The 12,129-nt window shown below is 41.6% G+C and overlaps 1 protein-coding gene and 1 pseudogene across 1 annotated transcript in view; one reads left to right on the top strand and one right to left on the bottom strand.

Moving 5' to 3' along the window:
• Positions 1–12,129, bottom strand: part of ash2 (Set1/Ash2 histone methyltransferase complex subunit ash2) — a 110,152-nt gene that overhangs the window by 63,119 nt on the left and 34,904 nt on the right. Inside the window, exons 9-10 of the mRNA XM_050196301.3 lie at positions 10,560–10,774; positions 3,400–3,477 (exon numbers count right to left, since the gene is read on the bottom strand). Coding sequence (XP_050052258.1) covers positions 3,400–3,477; positions 10,560–10,774 — 293 coding nt within the window. The remainder of the gene's footprint in view (positions 1–3,399; positions 3,478–10,559; positions 10,775–12,129) is intronic.
• On the top strand, positions 287–1,944 carry LOC140215498 (piggyBac transposable element-derived protein 4-like; annotated as a pseudogene).

Below are 12,129 nucleotides of genomic sequence, written 5' to 3' on the forward strand. Positions count from 1 at the left end.
TCCAGTTTCGTTTTTGTTTTTTTGTAGTTTGCGTGGGGAGGCCTGGCTGCAAGTGAAATCTGAACCGAAGGTGGTTTCGAGTTCAGCGAAAATAGAATGGCATCCAATCAGTGCTGCGCCATCACAACTGACTCCTGTTCCAAGCACTTCGGCTGCTTCTGCTGCTGATTTTTATGATCCAAGCAGCAGTGATGGCTCAAGTAACGATGTCGAATGGTCAGATTTTAGCTCTGATGAAGACGCTCCAGCTCAAGTGCCCCGAACATCAACAGGTGCTCGCAGGTAAGTTTCCTTTTTGAATTCGTGCTGTAATTATACAAAAACGTGCTTCAGATTTGACGACTGCAGTTTTATTTTTGTGTTTAGGGTCTCAACAACCTACAGCCAGGATATTTTGCCAAATACACCGCGCTGTATTCAATTTTCGCCCACGAGACAGCCCGGTGCCCCTGTTGGAGCAGCACTGCCGAGCGAGGTGCGTCGATTCTCAACAGCGCTGGATTTTTTATTCTTTTTTTTTACTACCGAGGTGATCAAGACTTTGTGTGAGAACACAAATATGCCTGGATGCAAATTTTGCACCGACCAACACACTCCCGATGCGACGGCTCTTGGGAGGAAGTCAATCCCCTGGAGATGCTGAGACTTATTGGAATAATCATCTACATGGGAGTTGTCGAAGTGCCACGACTGCACTTATATTGGCGAACAACAGCAATAGTTAGTAATCTTCTCCCGCAAATATTATGCCAAGGGACCGTTTTTTTGGCGTTGCTGTCGTTCCTAAGTGTAGGGGATCCAGAAGACTTGGCAGCTGCAGCATCTGTTGGCAAGACTTGGAGGGTATCCTGGCTTCTGGATCACATCAATCAAGAATCTGCAAATTTATTTCAGCCACAATGCGACCTCGCTGTTGATGAACGCATGGTAAAATCAAAGGCTCGATCAGGTATAAGACAATACATCCGAGACAAGGTGACGAAATTTGGATATAAACTCTGGGTGCTGGCAGATTCAAGAGCTGAATACACCCTTCAATTTTCTGTGTATACTGGCAAGCGTGAGGCACCAGGACCACATGGCTTAGCCCTTTGACGTCATGCACAAGCTTTGCACAAAGTACCTTGATCAAGGCTACAAAGTTTACATGGATAACTTCTACACTTCAAAAAAACTTTTTGAACACCTCCTCGAGCACAAGACTCTTGCATGCAGAACAACGCGCAAAGATCGTCGCTGCTTTCCAGCTGAGTTGAAAGACTCATCATGGGGAAAAAGGGCACAGCATGGAGATGTTCAATGCATTCGTGATGGTAACATCCTTTACATGCAATGGACAGACTGGCGTGATGTAAACTTGATGAGCACGATGCACACAGCAAATGAGCATGTGCCCACCAAGAGAAGAGAGAAAAGGGGGCGCCAATAGGCTCTGAGAGTCATCCAAAAGCCACTCCTTGTCCACGACTACAATGCTGGGATGTTAGGCGTGGACAAATCAGACCAAATAATTGCCACATACAACGTCCTTAGAAAATGCGTACGTTGGTGGAAAACGCTGTTTTTTCACTGTGTGGACATCGTGTGCGTGAACAGTTTCATACTGTTCCAGCAGCACCGAAAAGGCAACCCAACAGTTCGAGAACTTTTTCGAAGCACCTGCTTTGACCAGCTTGCATTTAGGGAAGAAGAGATTCAGCAGATATTTGAGTATGATGAAGTCGCACAAGGTCGTGCTCCTTTCTTACCCCCCTTCTCGCCCTTGAACCCCTTTCAGCACCAACCAAAAAGAATGAAGAGGAGAAATTGCAAAATCTGCTATGAAAAAACAAAGACACGGAACAGAACAAACGTCTTCTGCTCCACTTGCGAAATACTGTATACCTTTGCTTCTTGCCCTCCCGGGACTGCTTCGCCGAGGGGCACAGCCATCAAGGCTGCTAGATTGATGGGCTCCGATAAATGCAATACATAGTGTACAGGATTGATACATATTGGAAGCATAGCTAAGGGGCCTAGTAACAGTTTGTATATTTCAGAATTCTGAAAATAATTTTCTGCCTAAGCACAGTCATTGATTTCTCTTTGTTTATACTTTTATGTGTACTTTTTTGTTTATTTGACAAATAAAATGTGAATAATTCTAACTCTCACAGCACAGCCCTTTTTAACATGAAAAGCCACACCAATAAGCTACGATTTCGGGTATAGTAATGTTAAATGCGTTTCGTTGTTCAAGAGAAAAAATTTTTCTGGGAGCACTGTAAGTTAGCCACTTTTCTGCCATAACGAAAGAGTTAAGAAACATCGAACTTGCAGCCCGCTACACAGTTATTTGTTTCTTCAGCGTAAAGGATGGCAGCTCTCTTGAACGCTGCTGTGAACGAGCGCCGAATGTTTAGTGGACTCGGACCACTATGTGGAGCACTCATGATGACCGAGGAAGCACGGAAGTAGCACGTGGCCAGCATTCAAATCGAACGCATGAAACTAAAGAGCAACAGGGAAAGAGAAACATGTGAGAGGTGTCTGCTCTTCCATGAACTATTAATACTCCCTGCAAGCGCCGCTGTTCTGAGGGTGCCACCGCAAATGGAACAGCGGCACTTCCATGAACTATCGACACCCCACCACGGGTGCTGCGTGCACTGTAAAACTTTCGAAAATGTTGAAAAACCCTTCCGAAAAGTGAACAAACGCGCGGGATAGCGGAAAGCTATGGGTAGGACCGCAGAGCAAACATGAAATTGTAACTACGTTGTAGCTCGTTGTCTGGCTTTTTTTGTGGTGCCATGTTTTGGTTTCGATTGTAACTCAACGCCCCCCCCCCCCCCCCCTTCAAATTTTCAAATTTTAAAATATAGGTCGACTTACAATCGTGTAAATATGGTATATGCGCCATGCTTTTTTTGCCACCAAATTGTACTTCATGCCGTCTGTTCAATTACCTCAGTCTGCAGCGTCTTCATGGTTCAACAAACGCTTTGAACAAATGTTTTCTGCCAATAGCTATTGAGGAATGAAACAGTTTCCCTGACCACATAGGTAGTAATGGAACATAACCTATCCAAGTTTCGGCAATTACTAACAAACAATTATGGCCTTGCTGCTTAATGTATTTTAGATTATTTTCTTTGTATCTTTCCCTTGCATTGTTAGCACTGGTTGTAGTTGCCACCTTTGTGGCTGTATTTACCTGCATTGTGCAAGTTGTGTATCCAAATGCGTTGTATTTTTTTTTATTCATATCACATGAATGTTTCTGGCTTTATCTCATGTATGCTTGCCCCTCATGTACTACCCCAACAGCGACCTTTAAAGGTTATCAAATGATGATGATGACGTGCAGCCTTGCACGAGTATACTCTTGTTCTGATAACAAAAAAAAAAGGAACTGACCATGAGTTGCTCTGACCATGCAGTAGCCCTTCTCCCCAGTCACGCTGAGCCGGTCATCTGACAGCTTTAACTGGGGTGCTGGAGGAAAAAAGAAGGAAAGCAGACTGTAAAAATCACCAAATAAAAAACTGTGTCACATGTAACAAAGTAAGAATGTGTTATCATTGCATAGCAGAACTAGGAGCAAAGGATGAAATTTACAGGAAAAACACTAAAGTTACGCATGACCTTCAAATTGCACTGCTATACTCATCAACACAAGAAAGACAGACTCCTTCCTACGTCTTTCTGTGTCCAGCATTCATGAATGATGCAGTTTGAAGATGACGGTTTACGAAATGACCTCGCTCCCACCTCTGTTGCAACTACCAGCTACCACCACCAGTCACCTGAAATCTTAGGATTCCTGCTACTGTCTTGGTATTGTTAACATAAATCACTATAACAATTAAAGCTAACGAAGCCTAACTTGATGCAATCTTCAAGACATGACAATTCACATGTTATATGAAGATATTAGCTTCTGGAATCCCTTGAGGTGTTAAAATGTGAAGTCTGCCTTTTGTGCAATCCTTACATATAATGTTGATGAAGAAAAAAAAAGATACTGCATTCCTTTAACTATTGTCCAAAGTGCTCTGCCAGCACACTGAACATACACGAGTTGAACACAGAGCAAAAGCTACATCAAGGACTTTCCAGCTGCCATCGTGGGGTTGCTACAAGGTGTTGTCATGGGCCACTGCATCAGCTCTCTAGTAATGATCATCATCGAGATATGCTAACAATAAAATAAAATTTAAAAAGGAAGCCACTTCAGCTGGTACAAAACCTGGGACACTCAAGCTAATCGCGTAACCAAGGCATAGGCTAAGTAGGGGCCCTACTGACTAGCAATGCCTCATGAGGCTGCCAATGCAGTGCATGCTACTGCCCACGAGACTGTCAGGAACCAGCACCGAGGTGAAAGGAGTTGAAAAAAGCTGGAACACAGAAAACACAAAAAGGCAAAGAGCCAAAAGCCCCAGTTCTCCAAAAGAGGGAACACTTTGAAACAGCAAACTAACACTGATAGCACTTTCATACTGCTGTAAACATTGGTGACCTGGTTAACCGTTCGAGAGTCACCGCCGTACATAGTGGAAACAAGCCCAAAATTGTCACGGACAAACATGTATGATCAATCAAACGTTAAAAATAATTTGCCTTTTTGAAAAACTTGACCTTATGCCGTTTGCGCCAGTTCAGTCCATGCTGATATCAGTGAAGGAGTGGAGGAAGGGAAAGTTCTAAACATTTATGAGGTGACAGTTTATAGTGGTTAGTTTTCCACATTACCCACCTCAGCAAGAGCTCAAGCTGACCCAAAAGCCCAGCCAGTAAGGTATGGGCCATCCAGATATTTGTTTCTGGCTCCCAACTGTTGTGGACCAAAAGACCATCCATCTGACGGGCCGGCTACTAAAATGCCCAACTTCAGATGGAAAGCTTTCTGCAGGTTCCTTGTGCACAACTTTAAATGTTTCCAGCCAATGAGACTAGTACATGAAACACTGCGAGTTTTACTGGACATAGTTATTGCTGTCAATACTTCACACTATGAGGGTTATATTAAAATTTTTTTAATGCAAAACTTGCAATTTTGTTCTTTCTAACTTCCCTTTGACTTCTCTTATGCAAGCTCGCTCCAACCTCTTGAACACAACAGCCTTCATGCACCCCTAGATGTATTCAAATGAGCTCACTACAGACAACGGGCTGCTATGTGTGTTTTCCCATATTTGCCCTCTATATAACACTGCTAAGTTCTAACAATTGATGGGATGTTATATCCATGCCTGGATGACAATAACTTAGTGAGGGGCCCCAGATTAATTTTGACCATCTGGGAATCTTTAATGTGCAAACCAAACAGCGTGTTATTGTAACAAGTTAACATATTTCTTTGTAATGGCTATATTCACCATTCATGCTCAATAGCTCCAAATGAACATAAAACCTTCTCAAATTACCAAAATTTCACAAATTTTTCAGACTGTCTCACCAAACAAACGCATCAGCAGCGATGACTCAGTGACTACGGCACTCTGCTGCTGAGCATGAGGTCACAGGTTTTATTCCCTGCCACGGTCACCACATTTTGAGGGCGGCGAAATTTAAGAACACTCATGCACTTCGATTTGGGTCCTAAATCCTAAAAACCTAAATCAAAGTACCCAGTGGTGTTTTTAAATTTCACCACTGTTAAAGAACTCAAGGCGATCTAAGTTAACTTGGAGACCTCTACTGTGGTATCACTCGTAGCCCCAGTGTTGCTTTGGGACATTAAATCTCACAAATCAATCAATCACTAACAAAGGCAGTGTGCAGTAAAAATGGCTAGAGTATGAAACAGACACACTCATCTTAACTCTTTTCGTACCACATCCACTGTGCATCGTTAGCCTGCTGACGATAGTTTGAAACGCCACTTTCAATACTTTCCATGCCGCTCACAGACACATTGCGCTATCGCACGTAAAGGAGGAGAATGATATTTTTATTTTCTAAGCAGTTTGCTTTTTTCCCACCAGGCGGTGATCTTTGAGCTCGCTTTGACATTTCGCAATCGTCAAAGTAGAAAGCAAAAATTGCCGCCCGCTATTGAATGTTTGAAACGTTGCTTTCGAGGCCTTTCGCACCGCTCATGGACATACTTTATCGCCATCGGATGTGATGGAGAACTATATTTTTGTTTTCTAAGCAGTTTGTTCTTTTCCGGAGAGGCAGTAATTTTTTAATGCACTCCGAATTTTCGTGATCGTCAAAGCAGGAAGCAAAAATGGCTGCCTCCGGAAGCAGCGCTGCACTTCGAAAGATTGCAGATCTTGTGATTCCACTGCATCTGCGGCTCATTTTATTGATGGATCGAGTAGCAGCCAGTCTGAGGATGCTGCCTTTTCATATGACTTAGACTCTGAGGCCCAACTGTAGTGCTAGCAGTTAAATTTTTGTAGTGGAATACCTGTTCAATTAAAAATTTTGATTTTTTTCGGAGACAGTGTCTATTAGATGGCAATATGTTTTGTACCTCTCCATAATTCTTGTTACATATTTTTCTTAGTAGATACAAGTCACTGAGCATGTGCTGGTGGGCTAGCTGGTTAAGCATGATTACAAAGACGGCGCCGAATAAAACAACACACGAAGAAAGGAGACACGAGACAAGCACGTAGGCGCTTGTGCTTGATCACGTGCTTGTCTCGTGTCTCCTTTCTTCGTGTGTTGTTTTATTCGGCGCCATCTTTGTAATCATAGTAGATACAAGCATGTCTTTACAAACATTGTTCGATTTTATCCCACAATCTTGATTCTAGCAATTTATATCTTTTTTATGACATATATCTCGTTAATAAAACTTTTATGCGTGAAAAGTGCATTCATTCTGCCTTTTTTGTTCATGTATTACATAAAATATTCAGTGCAGTAGTTCCATCAGAAAAAAAAAAAGTTCTGGTGTAACCTATAAAAAACACGTATTTTCCCCCATGGTAGGGAAAATGTTAAGCTATTTTTCTGTAGTTAAGCTATTTTTCTGTGGTTTTGCTAGTCACATCTGCTGGTTGAGAATGCTGAATATGTGATCACTGCTGTGCATCTTGCAACATGCAAACATGCAAAAATGATGCTGCTGTTTGCACAGTATATAAGAAAACTGTGGAGAATTTTAGCTAATAAATGCAACTCTTTATCCCCAGGACTAGTGATAAGACTTTCTTATTGAATAATGGATTTAACGCATGAAAGGTGCAGTAGTAGAGGGCTCTCCATTACTTCTGACCACCTGCAAACCAGAAGCTCTGCACAAAAACACACTTGCATTCTGCCCCTATCAGAATGCAGCTGCTGCAGCCAGAAACTGAACTCACAACCTTGTACTAAGAGGCACAATGTTGCAGCCACTGAGTGCCCCTGCAGAGGGTCACTAGTACTAAGAATTCAGATTATCATGAAGACAAGAAATGCTTTTAGATTCGACTAACCCACCATGAGATGAGGTGAGAAGGACCTTGCAATACATGAAACGGAGAAAAGCGGCAGGAGAAGATGGAATAACAGTCGATTTAATCAAAGATGGAGCAGACATAATGCTTGGAAAACTGGCACCTCTCAGTACGAAGTGTCTATGAGCTGCAAGGGTCCCAGAAAACTGGAAGAATGCAAGCATTATACCAATCCACAAAAAGGGAGACTATAAAGAACTGAAAAATTATAGGCCCATTAGCTTGCTCCCAGTATTATACAAATCATTTACCAAAATAATCTCCAATAGGATAAGGGCAACACTGGACTTTAGTCAACCAAGGGAACAGGTGGGCTTCAGGAAGGGATTATCTATAATGGATCACATCCATGTCATTAATCAGGTTATCGAGAAATCCGCAGAGTACAATAAGCCTCTCTATATGGCTTTCATAGATTGCAAAAAAGCATTTGATTCAGTAGAGATACCAGCTGTCATAGAAGAATTACATAATCAAGGAGTACAGAATGCTTACGTAAATATCTTGGAAATCTACACAAGAAAAGCAGGAAGATACCTATAAAGAAAGGGGTCAGACAAGGAGACACAATCTCTCCAATGCTATTCACTACGAGCTTGGAATAAACATTCAAGCTATTAAACTGGGAAGGTTTAGGAGTAAGGATCGACGGTGAATATCTCGGCAACCTTCAGTTTGCCGAAGACACTGTTCTATTCAGCAACACTGCAGACGAGTTACAACAAATGATTGAGGACCTTAACAGAGAGTGTAAGAGTGTGGTTGAAGATTAATATGCAGACGACAAAGATAATGATGAATAACCAGGCAAGGGAACAAGAATTCAGGATCACCAGTCAGCCTCTAGAGTCTGTGAAGGAATATGTTTACCTAGGTCAACTAATCACAGGGAACCCTGACCATGAGAAGGAAATTCACAGGAGAATAAAAATGGGTTGGATCGCATACAACAGAGATCGTGAGCTCCTGACTGGAAGCTTACCGTTATCACTGAAAAGGAAGGTATACAATCAGTGCATTTTACCGGTGCTGACATATGGCGCAGAGACTTCGAGACTGATAAAGAAACTTGGAACAAGTTAAGGACTGCGCAAAGAGCGATGGAGCGAAGAATGCTAGGCATAACTTTAAGAGACAGAAAGAGAGCAGTTTGGATCAGAGAGCAAACAGGTATAGACAACATTATAATTGACATGAAAAGCAAAAAATGGCGCTAGGCAGGTCATGTAATGCACAGAGTATATAGCCGCTGGACCATTAGGGTGACAGAATGGGTACCAAGAGAAGGGAAGCGCAGTAGAGGACGACAGAAGACTAGGTGGTGCGACAAAATTAGGAAATTTGTGGGTGCTGGTTGGAGTCTGCTGGCGCGGGACAGGGGTAATTGGAGATGGCGGGGAGAGGCCTTCATCCTGCAGTGGACATAAAATAGGCTGCTGCTGCTGATGATGACGATGATGATGAACCCACCATAACCTGCCTGAAAGCACAGACAATCACCTTAAAAAACTTAGTTTACATCAACAAAAGTTGCTAAACAAGACTTAAGTACAGTTGCAAGCAAAAAAGTTTAGAAACCACAGATGCTGTTAAAAAAAATGTTTTCTGCAGCCTAGGCATGCAGCTTGAAATTAAGGGGAGATGCGGGGCTAAAAGATCAGCTTTTAAGCCAACCTGCAGATTTAAAAAAAAATTTGGCAGGATGCTTCGTGTTGTTATTACAACATCTAAATTTCATTACCCTAGCACGAATGGACAAAAAGAGTATGCATGTCCCATTCAGCAAATGAGTGTGTAACCTTAGGAAAGTTACAATTTTAAAAATTACAAAAACAGATAACATTTTTCTGAATAAATATCTTCTGAATGCCCTATAATATAGGATAACAGACGCCGCTTAATATTTTATGCTTTTTCTGTCAGAACTGCATCACTTGAAAACTAAGTTACTTTTTTGTTGGTGTTGTTACTGTGATTGCGAAATTTATATTTTTTCATGGCAGAAGCAATTGAGAAATTAAATATGTTCATAATCTTGTTCCTTGCATATATTCGGCTGAAAAACAAACCTGCAAACAGTACTCATCACTGCAGCTTTGGAACGATAGTTTTCCTAAGAGTGTGTATGGGCGAAAAAGTGCAAACTGAGAAAAATCAATTCAAACATTTCAAAACATGCCATTTTACTCATAAGGCCATAGTGCTCAAATGAATGCCCCTGCTGCATAGTTTAGGCCCTCGCCTTAACCTCAAAGCTTTTCAGCAGCAACTGCTTCTGTTTTGCTATGCTTTTTCGCATCTGAAAGCTTTACCACATTGAAGACTTCGTGGCAGGCCCATAGTCCACCACAGCACCGACCACTTCCCGACTACAATGAGCTAGCAGAAAAATCTGGAGTGATATGAAGATGACCAACAGCAACAAAAACCCTGCGGCAGGAAAAATGGAGGGTAACGAAGCTTCAGTTTCGATTTCACTGGCAATCCAGACTCACGGTGGTGGTAAGTGCACCTTTATTTCACTCGTTATTATTTACTTTTTTTGTGAATTTTTCAATACTCTCAACAGAAAGTCTCTCATCACTAGAAAGTGCGAAAAACACTTTATAACTAGTGAAGTGACTCAGCGTTAAGCTCCTCTCTCTCTCTCTAGGGCAACATCTTGACAATGGTGTTCACAGGTGCTTTCGATGGGAAACGTGTGTCATGGCTGGGAAAAAAACTTGTTTTTTTCTATCGCACTTATAATAACCAAACTTGGTGAGGAGCTTCTTTATATGTTCAGGAATCCAACACAAACAAAATTATAAAAAATGTTTTTCTGGTGAAAATTACGATTTTAGTTCCACATCCCCTTAAGTGCTTCAGCCTACCAGTGCCTGCTCGACCAATGCAATCCATTGAGACAATTCCAGGTTGCACGGCTATGCTAGAAGAAATTCCAATTTTTCCTGATGCTGTTGTCTCTAGACTTTTGCTCATAACTGTACATCTCTTATACATACTGAATAACTCTACATCCACCCTGTGAAGTAGGTACCCTCAATTTGAGCGCAAGATTAGCAAAGAATTACACGACTGCATAGAGCATGTAAGTGCATCAAACAAAATGCCTACCTCTGTCATGCATAGCCAACAGCACAGACGATGGCTGCAGTTTACGGTAGAGCCACGCTGGAATAGGCTTCCCTGCACAGTCTGTACTTTCGTCAAACTCCTGACGAAACGGCGCATGAGGATCGGGCTCCGCGAGGATGTACCGGTAGCCATCTTTGTTGTAGGGATGGTCAAGGGGGTAGCCATTTGGTGGTAGCTTGGGCATCACCAAGTCGCTGAAGAGTAAAATCAGTAAGACCACTATGTAGAGCTGTGAACACAGCCACTAACCGGCCCTGCTTAAACTTGCAAAGCAGCTTTTTTTTTTTTTCAAAGAAACTCTTCACAAAAACATGGCAGGAAGCCTGGAAGTTAAAATGCACGGGTGGAATACATGCACTTGTACAAAGGAGATGACGACAATGCAAGCAGTCGCAGATTTTGGGGGAAAAATCAAACAATGGAAGTGTTTGCACAACTATCTTTGAAGAAAACAAACATCAAAAATGCTTTACTCACTATATGTAATGCGTGAATATCTGTTTTACATGAAATGAAAGCCATCAGGCATAATACAGCAATAGCAATCATGAACACACATTGAAGGTACAATGACAACATAAAATTGTTAAATTCTTTGAGGTATTTAAAATTAAAATGTGATAAACCATGGCCAACACACTGCATATATGCATAACATATTGCTGTTGTGATAGTCGCTGAGAGATAGCTCAAGAAAGAAGCTGTACTATGACTATTTCTCCAACCATCGATGGCAGCAATACAGTCGAACACCTTTATAACCATGTGCATGGGTCTTCCAAAGTCATTTGTTATACAGGTCACTTCGTGGTAAAGGTCGTGCACTGCACAGCTCGCAATAGAACTGGGACAGAATTACCCCGTTATACAGGTCATTTTGTTGCAGAGGCGTACATAGGCGCTTGACTGTACATGAAAGACATAAATACACACTATTCATTAATTATCCCGTGGCAAATACAAAAGCAGATGGAGTATCGAGACAATGTTTCTCTATCTTATATGTGCACAAGCTTGCCTGATTTTGCTGGTGCATGATGGTTAGAACAGTGGTCATGCTTTATGAATAACAATTAAGCCCCTTGCTTATGAGAGGCAAGCAAATATTCCAGGGTTGCGTAGTGTTTGTAACTTTTTATCTTCCATATTCTCATGGTCAAAGTAGCAACAGTCACACAATGTCATGCAAAGAAAACAGTTACTGCAGTAGAACGTTCTAACAGTAACTAACCATGGAAACTCAAAAGTCACATATAATTACGAACTGTTGCCTATTCTTGTTGAGTACTGTTGCGAATAATTTTTTTTTATGTACAATGAAAATAAAATGAGAGAAATTATGAATTTAAATAATGTTTTTGTCCTTTGCAGAATTGTGATACAGAAGGCCTAGACCTAGAGCCCCACAATTCCAGAAAGCCATAAACTAGAAAACGAAAAACACTAATAGTGCTCTATGGCATTCTTCAAGCGCAACTTTTAAATTTGCCCGATGTTCAGTTCAGTTTTCAACTCACCACCTAAAATGAACTGAAATCTAGCTATGGAA

The sequence above is a fragment of the Dermacentor andersoni genome, chromosome 1 (genome assembly GCF_023375885.2).
Source record: "Dermacentor andersoni chromosome 1, qqDerAnde1_hic_scaffold, whole genome shotgun sequence".
Lineage (NCBI taxonomy): Eukaryota > Metazoa > Arthropoda > Arachnida > Ixodida > Ixodidae > Dermacentor > Dermacentor andersoni.